At 61.8% G+C, this 17,251-nt stretch overlaps 1 protein-coding gene across 3 annotated transcripts in view; it reads left to right on the forward strand.

Moving 5' to 3' along the window:
• PPFIA4 (PTPRF interacting protein alpha 4) overlaps positions 1-17,251 on the forward strand; it is a 47,256-nt gene that overhangs the window by 21,841 nt on the left and 8,164 nt on the right. For all 3 annotated transcript variants that reach the window (XM_055144400.1, XM_055144402.1, XM_055144401.1), the window contains 15 exons: positions 242-304; positions 738-829; positions 2,405-2,507; positions 4,262-4,470; positions 6,094-6,334; positions 6,665-6,700; positions 6,920-7,053; positions 7,209-7,375; positions 9,225-9,318; positions 9,677-9,758; positions 10,192-10,392; positions 10,962-11,024; positions 11,515-11,541; positions 13,581-13,756; positions 16,678-16,775. In XM_055144400.1, coding sequence (XP_055000375.1) covers positions 242-304; positions 738-829; positions 2,405-2,507; positions 4,262-4,470; positions 6,094-6,334; positions 6,665-6,700; positions 6,920-7,053; positions 7,209-7,375; positions 9,225-9,318; positions 9,677-9,758; positions 10,192-10,392; positions 10,962-11,024; positions 11,515-11,541; positions 13,581-13,756; positions 16,678-16,775 — 1,786 coding nt within the window. The remainder of the gene's footprint in view (positions 1-241; positions 305-737; positions 830-2,404; positions 2,508-4,261; positions 4,471-6,093; positions 6,335-6,664; positions 6,701-6,919; positions 7,054-7,208; positions 7,376-9,224; positions 9,319-9,676; positions 9,759-10,191; positions 10,393-10,961; positions 11,025-11,514; positions 11,542-13,580; positions 13,757-16,677; positions 16,776-17,251) is intronic.

Genomic DNA, 17,251 nt, shown 5'->3' on the forward strand with positions numbered 1-17,251 from the left:
GATGGGCCGGCCCTGGGTGGGCGTGGTTCTGATAGGCGGGCCTTGGTGGGCGGAGCTTGTAGGTGGGCATGGGCCATGGGGGAGACCTGTGGTTTGAGAGGCGGACACAATGGAGGGAGGAGCAGGAGGGACTGGGCGAGGGTAAGAGGGTTCACCAAGGATCTCGGTCTGAGGCTTGGGGCAGAGCTAGAGCAGCGCAGGACCAGGACAGGGTCCCCGATTCTCTACTCTCCTCCCCCAGAACACTCTGATCCAGGAGCTGGAGAGTTCGCAGCGGCAGATCGAGGAGCAGCACCATCACAAGGTAGCTGCAGGCCCCAGGCCCTGGAGAGTCGGACTCGTGCCGGGACCCTAGCCGCTGGCGTCCTCACGCAAACCCGAGTGTCCCCCCGAGGCACGAGCTGCCCCGTGTACCGAGGAAAGGGGAGCCAGCGCGGGGTGGGGGCTGCTGGGCCCCTGCCGGGAGAGCAGAGCCCACCAGGGTGGCCTGCATGTGCTGGGGCCCTCTGCTGCTGGTCACTGTGTCTGTCACCACGAGGCTCCGCAGGCCAGTTCCAGGGTGCTCCCCGCAGCCCCCGCCCCGCTCGGTCACTCTGCGCACGGACTCCCTCTCCAGGGCTCAGCGAGTGCCCAGCCTAGGCCCCAGCTTGGCCGTTGGCAGGCCCTTCTGCTTCTCCCAACACTGCTCTCCTTTGCGTCCCCCTCTCCCCTCTGCCCTCCCCGTCTGCGTGACACAGGGCCGCCTGTCTGAGGAGATTGAGAAGCTACGGCAGGAGGTGGACCAGCTGAAGGGCCGAGGGGGACCGCTTGTGGATGGTCCCCACTCCAGGTACCGGGGGCGGGGGGGGGTTCGGTGTGCTGGGACAGGGTCCTGGATGGACTCTGAGGGAGGAGACACCCCTCGGGACCTCCAAGGCCTTCTCTGCAGGGTGGGACACTGGGAGAACTTGGTCCAGCTGGCCTAGAGTTGCCACGCGGGGAACAGCTGTTCTCGAGCGAGGCTGACAGGCAGGCAAGGAGATGGTCCCAGTGCAGCCGGGGGCCAGCCTCCATGCTGTCCTTCTCCTTGACCTTGAGGGCTCTCTGAGTTGCAGGCTTGCCCCTCCACACCGCTCGCTCACGGACTGCCAGCTTTTTTGAGACACTGTCTTCTGGGCTCCGGAGGGTTGCCGTTGGGAGGAGCAGGGGGTTGGCAGTGGCCGAGGTGGCAGCAGGCGAGACCGAATGAGGCCTCATGCCCTGCCTGTGTGTTAGAGATGGAGACGCTGTTCTCAGAGACTCGCGACTCCCCTGTTTGAAGCCTCACGGAGGGAGACTTGGCCCATCCCTGAGGACACCTGGGGATTTTGCCCACATTTTGTGCAGGAGCGCTTGGCATTGAACTCGAGTCTGCCCTCAGATCTCTGAGGAAAGGTGAGGAAGGTGGAGACAGCAGCCACCGAAGCTTCCTGCCTCTGGGTTGTTTTCTCCAAAGCAGGGTCTCTCAGAGCCAAACCTGAGAAGCTGCCTCTGGTCAGGCGCTTTCTCTGACAGGGAAACAGGGGGCAGCTCCCAGGAAGTGCGAAGGAAGCGTGTGGGTGTCAGGGTGGTAGAAATGTAAGTAGCTCCTTCAAGTTTGTTAGGGGTGGTCATACGGGAAGGAGGACGGACCGAAGCAAGGGCAGAGACAGAAGATGGCCCTGCCCGGTGCCCATGCGCCTTCCTGCAGACTGCTTGGAGGAAGCCCTCCGCGGTCACCGCTTGCTTTCCTGGTCAACACTTCCTCTGTGACTCGAGCATGGCGGGTGGGGAGGACGCTGCCCTCTCTCGCAGCTTGGCCCGTGGACTTGGTGCTGGGCTCACGCTGTTCTTCCGTTCAGGTTCAAGCTGGGCAGGCCCAGGGGGGACGTGTCTGTCACGGGGGATGTTAGTTCTAATGTTCCCAGGGATCGTCCCTGGGAATTCAGTCTCCATGTTGGAGTGAACTCTCGGGGCCGCCAGGATGGTCTCCCTGGCCCTGATTCTCCTGGTGCCGGGGCCCCGAAGTGTCCTGCAGACCGGAAGTAGATGGGGTGGAATTTCAGCCACGCGTGCACGCAGTCCTGGTTAAGGGGCGATCTGAGGACAGTGGCTGGGGAGGAGACCGTGAAGTGAAGAGCGTCAGAGTCTAGAGAAGCTGGTGGTCCCTCGCCTCTCCCCCAGGGCCAGCCTCCGTGTCTCTCTTGCCCTCACACTCTGCTGGCCAAAGACACCGTCTGCAGTGTCACAGCCCACAGAAGCTTCTCTGGGGCCTACAACCGGACCCCAGCTTACCTTCATGTAGTGCTGCACGTATTGGCCCTCCTCATCTCTCCCCCAGCTTCCGGGACCCCGAGGGTATGGCCTGGCGCTCAGTCCTCAGAGCTCGTCTTCCCCCCACCCCCAGGTCCCACGTGGGCAGTGCGGCAGAAGTGCGCTTCTCCCTGGGCGCCCACGGGCCCCCCAGCCTGCATCGGCGCTACGCGGCGCTGCGGGAAGGGTCCGCCAAGGTGAGCGGGCAGGGGCCGTGGGGGGATCCCCAGGGAGTGGGGGGTCGGCACGGCCGCGTGCCTGGCTCCAGTTTCACAGACGGCTGGCATGTGGCTCAAATCCTCCCCCAGCCCTGCCCCGTGTCAGCGACAGCTGCAGACCCGGTTTTGGGGCGGGGGGGGGAGGTTGGGGGGCACCGTCAGCTGCGACAGCTGTGCCCCCCTCACCCCGGCCTCCTGCTGGGCAGGAACGGAGTGGGGGTTGCTGGCGGGCAGCCACTCCCCCGCTCGGGGGGTCCGGGGAGTGTGTGCACATGTGTCTGGGCACGCGGGTGTGTGCTCGGGGTGGGACAGGATGGACTCGGGAATTTCTGGGCCAGAGAGTTGTGGGGGAGGGGCAGAGGACAGGTTAACTGCCCCCCCCCCCGACAGCCCCCCGGGGTTTTCAGGGAAGCAGCTTTAAGTCCAGGCCAGGTCTGTGAGGGTCATTCCGAGGGAGCAGAGAGATTAGAGGGAGTGGCTCGACCTCCGTCCTTGGGAAACTGTGGGCCCTTCCTTGCCCCTACTTGTCCACCAGAAGGTCTCAGCGCAGTTTGCTCTAGCTGCCCAGAAAAGACAGGTAGAGAAGGGGACCCCCTAGTCTGATGGGGGAGGAGCCCTCTGCCCCAGGAAAACCCCTGTGTGAGGGTGCGTGAGTCTGTGCACCTCTTTCTGTCTCCCCTCGCCCTTCCCTCCTGTTTCCTGGAGAACAGCAGCTGCCCAGGAGCTAGAGAAAGACCGGGTGTGGGGGAGGCTTGGGGGGTTATGGGGCGACAGAGCACCTCTCTGCCCTGGTGCGGCCTTTTCCTTCCCTGCTCCTCCCTTGGGCTCCCCCAGGGCATTTCTGGGCATTCTTCTCCCTGGGCCTTTTGTGCCCCCAAGAGGTGTGTGAGGAGCCCCCGCTCTCAGGCGGGCCATCCTGAAACTCGGGGACACGGGCCTTCCTGTTCTCAGGCCTGGTCACCTTGTACGCACATGGGTTGGGGGCCTCCTGGAGCCTGCCTTTGTGTAGGATGCTGTTCCCAGGGCGGTTTCTGGACCCCGGGCAGAGGAGACTGACCCCGTTTTGTGGAGAAAGTTAGTGGAGTGCAGAGAGGCTGAATGTCTTTCTCCAGCGAGACAGCCCAGGTCGTTTCTCTGGACTCTGCTCCAGCCACTCTGCCACTTAGCCCCTGGATATACAGTTGTATTTCTTTTTGGTTTTTCGGTCACACCCGGCGATGCACAGGGGTTACTCCTGGCTCATGCCCTCAGGAATTACTCCTGGCGGTGCTCGGGGGACCATATGGGATGCTGGGATTCGAACCTGGATCGGATGCGTGCAAGGCAAACGCCCTACCCGCTGTGCTATCGCTCCAGCCCCTAGAGTTGTATTTCTTAGATGTGCAGATTTCTCTTTTATTTTTGGACCACTCGTGCAGTGCTCAGGGGCTACTCTCGGCTCTGTGCTCAGGGGACCATGTGGTGCTGGGGTTCGAACCTGGGACTCCTGGTGGCTAAGCAGGTGCTCAGCCTGTGTGGTTACTTCTGGCCCCCTCCTTAGCTTACTGTGCTGATAAATCATGCCGGGCTCTTGCCTGGAATGCAGATTCTGACCCAGTAGTTCTGAGATGGGCTTGGTGATTTGCGTTTCTAACGAGCTGCCTAAAGTGGGGTGCTAAGGTGTGCGGGGAGGCCCCTGCTCCCGGTTTGCTGCTGAGTTCTATTTCTTCCCCTGTCCCTCTTCCTCTGCTAAGGACTGGGAGGCGACTCCACTGCCCGGGGTGCTGGCCTCCACCACCACCCCTGCCTTTGACAGTGACCCTGAGATCTCCGACGTAGACGAGGACGAAGCAGGGGGTCTGGTGGGCTCCATGGATGCCGTCTCTCCTGGCGGCCACTCGGATGCTCAGACTCTGGCCATGATGCTCCAGGAGCAGCTGGATGCGATCAATGAGGAGATCAGGTGGGTGGGCGGGGAGCTGCCAAGGCGTCCCTGTGTGTTTGGGCACCGCAGGAGAAACCCCACAGGTGTCTGGTAGAGCTGTACCTTGGCAGCATGGTCTAGGGGCCTGGTGGGGGTCTCGGCCAAACTCTGGAAAGACTCAGGACCTCAGACTGGCTTCTGGGTGTTAGTCCCCCTCCCCTTGCTGGTTGGGGCTGAGCCAGACCGTGCCCCACACATTCCCTTTGACGCCCTGTGACAGAGGCGGGCACAGGGGAACACTTCTTTGTCGAGTGGTTTGGCCAGGAGCCGAGCTCGGGTACCGTGAGCCCATGATGCCAGCCGGGCCTTCCATCCCGAATGAAGCATTAATCTAATCAGAGACCCGCGCGGGGCATCCCCAGGCCCTGCACGTGGCCAGCCTGATTCAGTTTGATTCCACTCTCCGAGCCCCCCAGGGCCTCCGCGGGAGAGCACCCCGACTGTACTCGGCTAGAGACGGCTTTGGGTTCAGTGGTCCCCCAATTTGGATTTCACATTAAAGATAATTAAAGACTATAAAAGCATTAGAGATAATCACTGTTGCTTGTAACAGCAGACGTCTACCTTCCCCAAAGATGCGGCAAGAGGAAAGACGTTTCAGCCTCCCTGGTGGGAGAAACACTCAAACCAGAGAGAGCTATTGGCGTCTCCTCAGGAGCGTGTGTGAGTGTGAGAGCGTCTCACACACACACTCACAAACACTACCTTATATACACACACTCGTACACACTCACATTTACACACATGCGCTCACACTGCACTCACCCACACACTGAAACACTTACTCTCACAGTGACACAGGCTCATACACACTCACACTCATATACACGTCCATACACATCTACACACTCACATCTACACACTCATACACATTTACACACAGACACCCAAACAACACACTCCACTCATACACTTACTCTCAATAGTCACCCGACATACTGACACACACCCATACTCACACACTCACATGAATATGTACAGACCCGTATGCTCATATACACACTCACACTCACACACACTCATACACACATATACAATACACTCATATACACACTCACACTTACTCTCAATAGTCACCCCCCACAAACTGACACTCACACACATACATATGTACACACCCATACACTCATATACTCACACTTGCACACACTCATACACACATATACAATACACACGCACGTACTCATACACTTACTCTCAATAGTCACCCCCACATACTGACACACACATGCATATGTACACACCCATATACTCATACACTCACACTTGCACACACTCGTACACACATATACAATACACTTACACACACACTCATACACTTACTCTCAAGAGTCACCCCCACATACACAGACACACACACTCACATGCATACGTATACCCTGTATACTCATACACACACTCACACTTGCACACACTCATATACACTTACACAACACACTGTCACTCTTGCACTCATGCACTGACCTCAGTATTCCCCCCAACACTCACACACGCTGACGCACATCCAGACATGCAGTGCTGGAGACCCTCTGCCTGGCGTACAGGCGTGAGGACCTGTCCGTCCCGGGGCTAGCGGTGCATCTGGCTGTGTCCACCCTCCAGAATGATCCAAGAAGAGAAGGAGTCCACGGAGCTCCGAGCAGAGGAGATCGAGACGCGGGTGACCAGCGGCAGCATGGAGGCCCTCAACCTGCCGCAGCTGCGCAAGCGCGCCTCCATCCCCACCTCCCTGACGGCCCTGTCCCTGGCCAGTGCCTCGCCGCCCCTCAGTGGGCGCTCCACCCCGAAGCTCACCTCTCGCAGTGCTGCCCAGGACCTGGACCGCATGGGGGTGATGACCCTGGTGAGAGTCGGGAGTTACTTCCGGGTCACGCTGGGGGCATGACTGAGGCACAGGGGACGTATGCTCAGACCTGCCCCTGAGGCCTGCCGGCCACCCAGAGGGCCGGCCGGTGTCCTCCCTGCCTCCCCTCCTCCTGGGCCTGTGCAGCTGCTTCAGACACTCACCCCGGCCCATACCCCTTCCTCTCTTCCAGAAGGTTCCCCTGGTTTATCTCTCCAGGCCTGTGTGAGACACTGAACCCTGTTGTCCCACCCTAGGGCATGGGCTCCCCTGGGTACCTTTCAAGCCTCTGGAGGTGGAGTCCAGCTCACCCCTCACTCTCTTTTCCAGCCCAGTGACTTGAGGAAGCACAGGAGGAAGCTGCTGGTGAGTGCTCCCTGGTGACCCAGGGGCTATCGGGTTCACCGTCCCAGGCCCCGCCCCTGGGCCCCCACCCAGCCGCCCGGTCCTCGGGCCTGAGTCTGAACTCAGAGAGGCCCCCCGGCCTCCCCCGGGCCTCTCTCCAGGCCCCTCTGCCCCGTGCGGGCGCGGTGGGCAGGCCCCCGGCTCCCGCTCTGCCCCCTGACGGCTCCACTGTCTGTTCAGTCGCCAGTGTCTCGGGAAGAGAACCGAGAGGATAAAGCCACCATAAAATGTGAGACTTCCCCTCCTTCCTCACCCAGGACGCTGCGGCTCGAGAAGCTCGGCCACCCAGCCCTGAGCCAGGAGGAAGGCAAGAGGTGAGTGGGGCCGGCCCGGCCCGCCCCGGGTCCTCTGGACCTGCCCCCTCTGCCCCCTCCCCCTTGGGCCCCCTTCTCCGCTCACCCGCGGCCCCTCCGCCTCTCCCGTGGGCACTGACGGCTGTTTCTCCTTTTCGCCGCCGCGGCCCCGCCAGCGCCCTGGAGGACCAGGGGAGCAACCCCAGCAGCAGCAACAGCAGCCAGGACTCCCTGCACAAGGGCGCCAAGCGCAAGGGCATCAAGTCGTCCATCGGCCGCCTGTTTGGGAAGAAGGAGAAGGGCCGCTTCATCCAGCTGAACCGCGACGGGACCGCGGGCCAAGGTCCCTGCCTCTTCCCTCGGGGTGGGCCCGGAGGGAGCCTGCAGCCCGCCGAGGCCCCTGGCGGGCGGGTGTCCAGTGGGCAGGGGCGGTTTCCTGGGAGCACCCACTCACAGGGTGTCTGGCTTTGGAGCTCAGAGGGTGCTCTGGGGTCCCGGGGAGGTGCGACCGCCAGGGGCCTTTCCGGGGGCCACTTTCTGATCCTCTGTGCCGAGGCCTCCAGAGAAATGTGCTGGTTCTTCCTTTTTTTCCCTTTTCTTTTCTTTTTGGGTCACACCCGGTGATGTTCTGGGGTTACTCCTGGCTCTGCACTCAGGAATTACTCCTGGCGGTGCTCAGGGGACCATATGGGATGCTGGGATTGAGTCCAGGTCGGCTGCATGCAAGGCAAACGCCCTCCCCGCTGTGCTATTGCTGCAGCCCCTGCGCTGGCTCTTTCTTTCCAAGAGTCAGTTCTTCTTAGAACTTGTGTTTAATGCAGAGCAAGGGCTGGTCTGGGCACTGGCTCTGTGCTGAGGCCGAGCTCTGGTCTTGCTGGGCCTCGGGAGGGTCCTGGTAGGTGTGGGTCATGGCGGGCAAGACACCGCCCACCTCTCCCTCCCCGTCCCCTGCCCTGCCCCTCATCTCCCCGCCACTGGCCAGTCATGCGTTTCTCTAGACGCACAGAGGGTCAGGGCTGAAGACAGGGCTGCCGTGTGGGGCGGCAAAAGGTCCTTCTCCCCGGGAGCTCCGTCTCCCAAGGAAAGGGCCCCAGAAGAGATGCTCCCCACGGGACGGGAGCCGCCCTGGGTGCCGCCCTGGGTGCTGCAGTGACCAGAAACCAGCCTGCGGGCTGTGGGGCAGGAAGGCCTCCCTCTGCAGCCGCCTCTGCCAGCTGGGGCCAGGGGAGAGTTAGCGAGAGGAGAGGCGCGAGGAAGGCGGGGGCTGGTGTGAGCGGGGAGGGTCCCCAGCTCTGGGTGTTCTGCGTGGGGGGAGGAGGAGGTGGTGGTGTGACCTCCTCTACCCCCAGAAAAGTTCAGAGGTGCCCCCGAGGCTGTCAGCGGGAGCACTTGGCAGACTCCATGCCGCAGGGGGACCTGATCGAGTCCTCTCTGAGCGGGAAGGAGTGTTGAAGCCCAGTACTTGATTATACCTTCCTGCACCTCGGGAAGGTGGGCGTCCAGGGTGAGCAGGAGGAGGGGCAGAGGGCACTGCCGCTCGGCTGGAGGGGCGGGGGCAGCACCTCGGGGTGCAGGGAGTTGGGGAACTGGCTTCAGGAGCACGGCAGGGGCCGGCAGGAGAGGCGGAATGTGTGAGGCTCGTGGTTTCCTCCGAGGCCGTCACAGCGTGCTGACTCCTGAGCACCAAAGTTAGCGTGGGAGACTGTCTCGACTCCCCAGCCCGCTGCCCTCTCGGCGCGTGGGGGGTTCCAGGCCACTGCGGGGCCGTTAGGGCTACCACTGGGCTCGCGCTCAGGACACCCTTCCCGAGAGAGGGCCGAGCTGTGATGTGCCTGTGTGGGGCTTGGTGCAGGGTGAGCACCAGGGAAGGCGGCGAGACATTCCTCCTGCCCGCGGGCATCTGCCGCTCTGGTTCCCTTTGCACCCAGGCTTGGAGCGGGCGCGCGTTGTCGGCCGTTAGTCGGGCAGCGTGGTCTGTCGGCTGGGAGGCCCGCCCGGGCCTGAGCTGCTCAGAGGGGAGGGCATCCCTCCCAGACCACTGAATGCAGGAAGGTGGAGCAGAAGTGACGGGGCGGCCCAGCGCACCCTCGGGTGGGCCCACGCTAGTGCCCCGCGGACACACTCCGTCCTGCTGTGGCCGGGTGGGCAGCGGCTGAGGAGGGCCTGGCTGACATGCACATCTCTCCGTCTAGTTCTGCTCACAGACTCCGAGCTCAGTCTGCAGGAGCCCCTGGTGCCCGCCAAGCTGGGGACCCAGGCCGAGAAGGACCGGCGGCTGAAGAAGAAGTAAGAGCCTCCGCCTGGGCTCGGCCAGCCTCCCCTGGCACGGGGGGCGGGGGCTGGGCACCCAGAGCTGGCAAGGCCCTTCCTGAACTCAGGTGGCCCAGCCGGGGCTTGGAGCGGATTGTAGGTTAACCCCAAGAGGGGGCCGGGGGTCTGCAGGGGAGGCACCTGGGACCTGTGCGCTTTGGGGACAGACGTGTCCTGCCTTCTGTCCTGTCTGAACTGTCGTGGTGTCACCCAGTGGCAGATGGTCCAGGTGTGAGACCGAGTTGGGGGAGTTCCCTGGGGGCTCAGCCTTGGTCCCCGGGGTCAGCGTGGTTGGGACTTGGCAGGACTAAGGACTCTTCGTTTGTCGTGGCAGGCACCAGCTGCTTGAAGATGCCCGCAGGAAAGGGACACCCTTTGCCCAGTGGGACGGCCCCACGGTGGTCTCCTGGCTGGAGGTGAGCTTGGCCTGAGGGTCGGGTCAGAAGGGTGATGGGTGGGGCAAGCAGTTCTGGCACAGAGGGGTAGGGTTGTCCCCAGAGCCAGCGCCCCAGCCTGAGTTTTTCCTGCTCCGTGCCAGGCTGGCACTTAGCGTCCCCTTCCCCAGGAGATGCCCCCAGTGATTTGGGATGTCCCCTGGGTCGCTGCCTGGGGGCCAGGAAGTGAATTCTCACTTTGGTTTTGCCTGCGGGGGGGCAGGGGGGTGGTCTCCGGTGCCGAGTCTCCCCGTGGTGCCGGGGAAAGTCCATCTGCAAACTGGAAGAGAAGGGTCAGGCGACACTGGCCCCTGCCCTCCGAGTTTCCCGAGGCCCTTCCCGTTGTCCAGATGGGGCGCCCTGACCTGGGGGAGGGGATGATTCTCCCTCCCCCCCGTCCTGTGCTGTGTTGCAGCTCTGGGTGGGCATGCCTGCCTGGTATGTGGCGGCCTGCCGGGCCAATGTCAAGAGTGGCGCCATCATGTCGGCGCTGTCCGACACGGAGATCCAGCGTGAGATCGGCATCAGCAACGCCCTGCACCGGCTCAAGCTCCGGCTGGCCATCCAGGAGATGGTGTCCCTGACCAGCCCCTCTGCGCCACCCACCTCCAGGACTGTGAGTTGTGGGACGAGGGCGGCACCGTGTCTTGCCCTGCGCTCCCCCTTCCCCATGGCTTCCGGGAGGGGGTGACGTTGATGCGGGTTGGAGTCCTGCCTCCACGCACCCCAGCTGGACTTTGCCCACAATCCCCGTGCTCTGGGCACAGAACTTCCCCTGGGCCTTCCGGGACTCTCAGTTGTGGCCAGGGCAGGGGGAGCAGGTGAATCGGGAACAGACATTTGGGCATCCCGTCCTGGTCCTCGGCTCTCACCGTGTGGGCAGCAGATGACCCCGTCACCCCCCTGGGGCTGGAAGAGGGGGATCTCCCATCGTCGACCCTTTCCTTGACCGGGCCAGCTGCTCTGTCCAGAACGATGCCGTATTTTGTTCATGTTCATCCCAGACACACGTGGGCCCACCTTCCTGGTGGCACCAAGCTAAGCAGCGTGGGTGTGGTGGTCCGAGAGGGTCCCTTTGGGCTGGGCAGTGTCGGGAGTGGAATTCCGTCCTTGCCCTCGGGCTCCCGGGATGCTGGGATGCTGGGGACCTGTGTCCAGGGCCAGCTGTGTACGCTCTGCCCACAGTCTTCCGGGAACGTGTGGATCACTCATGAAGAGATGGAAACTCTGGCGACATCCACTGAAACCGTGAGTTGGGCCCGGGGCCGAGGCGCCGGGAGTGTGTGGGAGGCCAGCGGGGGCTGCGGGGGTCTCGTCCGAGCCGAGACCGACCCTGACGTGTGCTTGTGGGGAGGAGAGATGGTGGGAAGAAAGTGCCTGTGTGCGTGTGTGCATGTGTGCACGTGAGCCCGGGCCAGGTGCTGGCCAGCTCCTGCTGGGGGCACCGTGGCCGAGAGAGGAGCTGGGCGAGGGAGCAGCCCTGGGGTCCTTCCCTGGAGCTGGATCCCTGGGGAAGGGCCAGGGAGGTTGGCAGAGCCTGACCCCGGGCGAGACTGGAAGAGGAAGTGCAGTTTTGCCGCACTCACTGTCGCTTCCTGCGGTCTCGGACTGGGCACAGGCCCCAGCCTGCGTTCTCTCCTCGCCATCCAACAAGCCCCCCCTGGGCTCCCCCTGCCCCCAAGGCTGCCCCCACCCTGACTGTGTGTTTCCCCCAACATGCTGCGTTTGTTGCTGCTAGGACAGTGAGGAGGGCAGCTGGGCTCAGGTAAGACCCCTCCCCGGGCCAGGCCCAGCACCCGGAGTGCCGAGTGAGACTCCGCGGCAGCCGCTGTCCTGTGGGCTTCTCCGAGGTCCCCTCAACCTATGTCCCCCGTCATTCAAAGCACCTCTGCTCCCCCATCCCCCACCCCGGGCCTCCTGTTCTGGATTTGGGGTGGCAGGTGGGAGCGCTGGAGGATTCGGCTCTCAGCTGGACTGTCTTTTCAGAGATAATGTCACCCCCACCCTCCCTGCTGGTCCCTGTCAGGAGTACCCTTAGCTTTGGGCCTTTGGGTCATTCGTTGAGTGAGAATTTTTGTTTTGTTTTGTTTTGTTTTGGGGCCACATGCTGTGGTGCTCAGGGGTAACCCTTTGCACTCAGGACTCACTCCTGGGGCTCTTATGGGGTGCTGGGGGGTCGAACCCAGGGTGGCTGCAGGCAAGGCAAGTGCCCTCCCCGCTGTACTATCTCTGTCCAGTGAATGAGAAATAGTTATCCCCCTCCACAAAGCCCTGTAGATACAGAAGCACACACCGAGCCCTCGTGGGCGGGGAGACACGTCCTGAAGCAAAGGAAGTGTGAGCATTGCTGGTGGGCAGGGGAAGGCCCACGCGGGAAGGCACACGAGCCTCTTCTGCTGTCCTCAGTCAGACCCTGGCCGCAGGGGAAACGCAGGGCGCGTAGCAGAGTGGAGTAAGAAATGCAAACCTCTGGAGAGTCAGAGAATTTTCTTTTTTTCCTTTCTTTCTTTTTCTTTTATTGTTGTTGGACTGGAGCGATAGCACAGCGGGTAGGGCGTTTGCCTTGAACCATTTCCCCAGGTTTATTCATAGAATTTTACACTGAAACTCCAAAATATATAAATAAAAAGCAGAGGCAGGGGCAGCAATACTAAGAATGTGTTGTGTAGAGAAATATAATCTGGTTAGTGTAAACGCTGTCAAAAGCATTTTAGGAGCGATAGCACAGCAGGTAGGGTGTTTGCCTTGCGTGTGGCCAAGCCGGGTTCAATCCCTGCCATCCGCTATGGTCCCCTGAGCTCCACCAGGAGTGATCCCTGAGCACCAAGCCAGGAGTAACCCCTGAGCACTGCTGTGTGTGGCTCCAGAACAAAAAACCGCAACAAAAAGCAATCCAATCATTTATTTTTATTTTTTATTTTAATAAATCATCGTGAGATACAGTTACAGACTTACAAGTTTTTGTGAACACATTTTAATCAATCTTTGAGTACTCATCCCTCCACCAGTGCCCATTCTACACCACCAGTGTCCCCAGTGTCCCTCCCGCCACCTCCACCCTTTCCCACCCCCTGCCTCTGTGGCAGATGCATTCCCTCTTACTCCCTCTCTTCTTTTGGGTGTCAATTTTAATTTTTGGTTTTTGGCTTTTTGGGTCACACCTGGTGATGCACAGGGGTCACTCCTGGCTCATACACTCAGGAATTACCCCTGGTGGTGCTCAGGGGACCATATGGGATGCTGGGATTTGAACCTGGGTTGGCCGCGTGCAAGGCAAATGCCCTACCCACTGTGCTATCACTCCAGCCCCAATTTTAATTCTTTTAAAGCAATGGAATGAGAGGCTGGCAAGAGCTCGTGTTACTCTAGAGGGTCCATGGGACCTGGGGGCGCGCAGGGGCTGAGAGGGGCTCCAGACGACCTGACTCTCTCTGGCCCTGACTCCCCGTGGCCTGTGTGAGGCCGGCTGCCCAGGCTGGGCAGGTAGGCACAAGTCATCTGTCCCTGGGCTCAGCAGGCAGAGACTGGCACCGAACCAGCCGCCCGGGGGTGGGGGGATCGGGTCACAGACCACCACACACGCATTCCGGGCCCGCAGGAACGGTTTCCGATGAGCTGCTCGCTGGGTGGCCACTTCTGTTCCTAAGTGACATGTAAGTGGAACCGTGTCCTCAGGACCTTGGAAAGTCCGATTTCAAGCCCCGCCTCCCCCTGCCTGGGGAGAATGAGCGCCGAGGTGCGGAGGGATGTGTGTCTGCAGCGGGGCCGGCCTCCCCCATCACCCCCTCCCGTGTCGTTGCCCAGACTCTGGCCTACGGGGACATGAACCACGAGTGGATCGGTAACGAGTGGCTGCCCAGCCTGGGGCTCCCCCAGTACCGCAGCTACTTCATGGAGTGCCTGGTGGACGCGCGCATGCTGGACCACCTCACCAAGAAGGACCTGCGGGTCCACCTGAAGATGGTGGACAGCTTTCACCGGTGAGCCACGCTGCCCAGGCTGCCCGGTGGCCTTCTGGCTGGTGGCTGTCTCTCCTGCCGCCCCCTTGAGCCCCGAAGGCACGGAATGAGTCTCTTTGCTTCTGCGTTGCCCTCTGGGCGCTCTGCCCGGGTCTGCATTTGGGGGCTTTTGTCTCTGTGCACCTCAGTGTTCTGCGCTTGCGAGGCCGGATCCTGAGGGTCTAGTCTTGGGGGGTTTCCTTCCTTCCTAGCGGAGAGGAAAGGACTTCCTGGGGCCTCCCTGCCCCGACCCCACGCCTGCAGCTTCGGGGTCCCCTCTGGTCCCCTCCTCCCCCCCTGCAGGAACCTTCTCTTCTGAAGTCTCTTTAGCACCGTCCCAAACTGACAGCCTGTGGGTGGGATTTGGCCCACAGATGTGTTGTGTTTGGCCCACACGGCATGTGGCAAATGATGAAGTGAGTTGCCAGTGTTTAAGCACCAGGAGCTTTCTGCCCCCGATTCTGGATGTCTGGGAGAGTGGCACGCTCCGTTCACAGCTTCTCACACAGAGAGCCAGCGTGGCATCCCGCTTAGCTGGGCCGGGCCCTCCAGGCTCTGCCCGCTCTCTAGGCGGCGTGCTGGGGTGGCTGTTGCGCCCAGCAGCATTTGAGGTGGAGGCCGGGCTGGAGGGTGGCCGTGATTCTAGGAACCCACCGTTGTGTAGGCACCCTCTTACCTGGTTGGTTTGTTTGGGGGCCACGCCCAGCTGTGCTCAGGGCTTCCTCCTGGCTCTGCACTCCTGGCTTGCTCCTGGCAGGCTCAGGGGACCTTATGGGATGCCGAGGATCAAACCTGGGTCGGCCACATGTGACACTAATGCCCGCCCTGCTGTTCTGTGGCTCTGGCCCCCCTGGACACCCTCTTTGGCACCAGGCTCCTGTTTGGTCCTTTGGGCTCTCTTAGCGCTCTGTGGAGGCCCTCAGTCTCTCGGACTCACACATCCTAGAAAATTAAATCTGAGGGCCTTGAGGCCGTCTCTGCATTCCAGGGGCGAGGGGGGAGCAGTGTGGGGTGACTCAGGCAGGGCCTCTGATTGCAGCCCAGCTCCTGTGCTACCACGCCCCAGAGCGCCTGCCCTCTCCGAGCAGGGGGTGGGGGGTGGAGGGAATCTTGTCCACTGCACCTGTCCCCTTCCTGGTGATTGATAGGGCGGGGGCAAGGGGGAGGGGGTGATGGGCAGCCAGAGACCCTTCAGCCTGGCCCCTACCCCATGAAGGAAGGGTACCCCGGGACCCTCTGTCCAGGCCCACGAGGGCCTCCCACTCTGCCCATGCTTCCCGATTCGGTCTAAATCTGGAGTTTCCGAGGCATCAGCTTTGCCTTCCCTCGGCTGTGTCTCCAGCTGCTTTATTTCACACAGTGTTCCCAAAGCATGTCGTTACGTCCTTAAAAAACATCTTAAATCATATCTTTGGGAGAAGAAAGGACTATTTAAAAATATGTTTTCCAGAGAGATTGTACGTGGGAAGGGAGCTGCCTTGCGTGTGACTGGCCCAGGTTTAGTCCCCGGCACCCCATAGGGTCCCCAAGCCCATCAGGAGTGATCCTTACGTGCAAGCCCAGGACTCGGCCATGAGCACTGCTGGGTGTAGCTCAGGAAACCAAAATCAAAACCAAAAACAACCCCCAAAATATGATTATTGGGGCCAGTGACATAGTCCAGGGGTTAAGGCACTTACCTTGCACACCGCCAACCCTGTTTGAACCTCTCGCACCTCTGGGGTCCTTTCAAACCCCCACGCTCGGTGCCTGTCCTTGCTGTTGGTGACCGAGACCGTACAGCACACATTGGCCATCTCTGTCTGGGTCATCACATGACCCAGTCCCGGACCCGCTCACTCCCTGGCATGTTGGGGACATGTGCCTGGTGTCCTCGGGGCCGGCCGTGATTCCAGCGGCCCAAGAGCCGTCGAGTGAACGGAGCCGAGCTCCCAGCCCGCGAGGAGCCTCACCTCACTGCACAGGGAGAGGCCGACGCGGAGCAACGCGTACTTGTGTTTCTCCATCTTTCTCTCCCCACAGCCCCTTCCTGGCCTTGTTTCCTTCCTGCGCTCCCTCCCCTTACTGGTTGGCCCCCTAGTCTTGTGCCAGGACCCCCATTTATTCCATCTTCACCTGGGAATATCCCCCTGGAATATCCCGGGTGCCTTCGTGTGGGAGAAACGACGGGTTGAGGGGTGCTGGCGTTAGAGCGTGGCCAGAGAGGAGAAGCCCTAGAGAACACGGGGCGTGGGCTGCCGGGGTGATCAGCAGCCAGGCGGCTGTCCAACTGAGAGGTGACATTCAGGCTTTATGGCTGTGTGCGTGGCCACGTGAGGAGGTGGGTTTCAGGCAGAGGGAGCTGCAGCTCAGAGGCCAGGAGGCGGGTGGGCCACGCTGCTGGAGGGAGGGACCCCTGAGGGGTCAGACCGCAGGCGGCTGCTCTCAGAGACCTTCTGTCAGGGCGAGTGAACGGGGACTAAGGAAGAGCTGAGGTTTGCGTTTCCTTTGCCTGCGGCTGGTCGGGATCGTGACTTGCTTTTCTAGTGGAGGTGAGGGAGGGACCATAACTAGTGATGCTTAGGGGTTATTCAGGACCCTGACAGTGCTCAGGGAACCCTATGGAATGCCGGGGATCGAACCCGGGTTGGCCGTGGGCAAGGCCAGAGCCTTACCTGCTGTGCTATGGCTCCAGCCCGGGAATCTCACTTCTGAGAAGCTCCCGAGAGCTTCCCTTCAGCCGTCAGCTCCACGGCCCCGGCTGAGGGAGGATGTGAGCGGGCGGAGCCTGGGAGGGTGGTGTGCAAGCCGGGGGGTGCCGGGGCTAGTGGGGGCGGGGGTGCTCCTCGTCTTGGGGGTACTGGGGAGGGTACGGGGGGCTGTGGGCATGGAGGATATGGCTCAGGCAGCCCGTGTGCCCGCAGCGCCAGTCTCCAATATGGCATCATGTGTCTGAAGAGGCTGAACTATGACCGGAAGGAGCTGGAGAAGAGGCGGGAGGAAAGTCAGCACGAGATCAAGGGTGAGCCTGGGGGGTGCAGCCTGGGGGCTGCCTCGGGCAGAGACAGACCCATGCTGGGGACAGGGTGGGCCATGCCCAAAGGCCAGTGCCAGCTGGGGGGGCAGAAGGAAGAGCCCTCTCTGCGCTGACGCCCCCCACCCCGCCACCAGACACGCCGCCCACGGGGCGAGGCCCTGAATGTCCGGGGTGCGGCCTGCCTGGGCTGAGCATCCGGCTGGGAGTGGGTGGGAAAGTGGGACCTCTGGGCGGAAGGAGTCGGGGGGCCTTGGCAGGGGGGAGGCAGGGAGGGGGCCTGAGCCTGTGGCTCAGCAGGGGTGAGGGGCATGCACGGGGCCCTCCGGGGGCCGGGAGTCAGGACGAAGACTGAGGGCGTGCAGAGCCGGGAGCCAGGCAGCGGCTGGGCGGGGGCTCTGGGTTGGGGGCGCGTTGGTCCCCGCAGAGCCCCCTGCCCCACCGCCTGACCTCCCTGCTGCCTC

The sequence above is a fragment of the Sorex araneus genome, chromosome 7, assembly GCF_027595985.1.
Source record: "Sorex araneus isolate mSorAra2 chromosome 7, mSorAra2.pri, whole genome shotgun sequence".
NCBI lineage: Eukaryota > Metazoa > Chordata > Mammalia > Eulipotyphla > Soricidae > Sorex > Sorex araneus.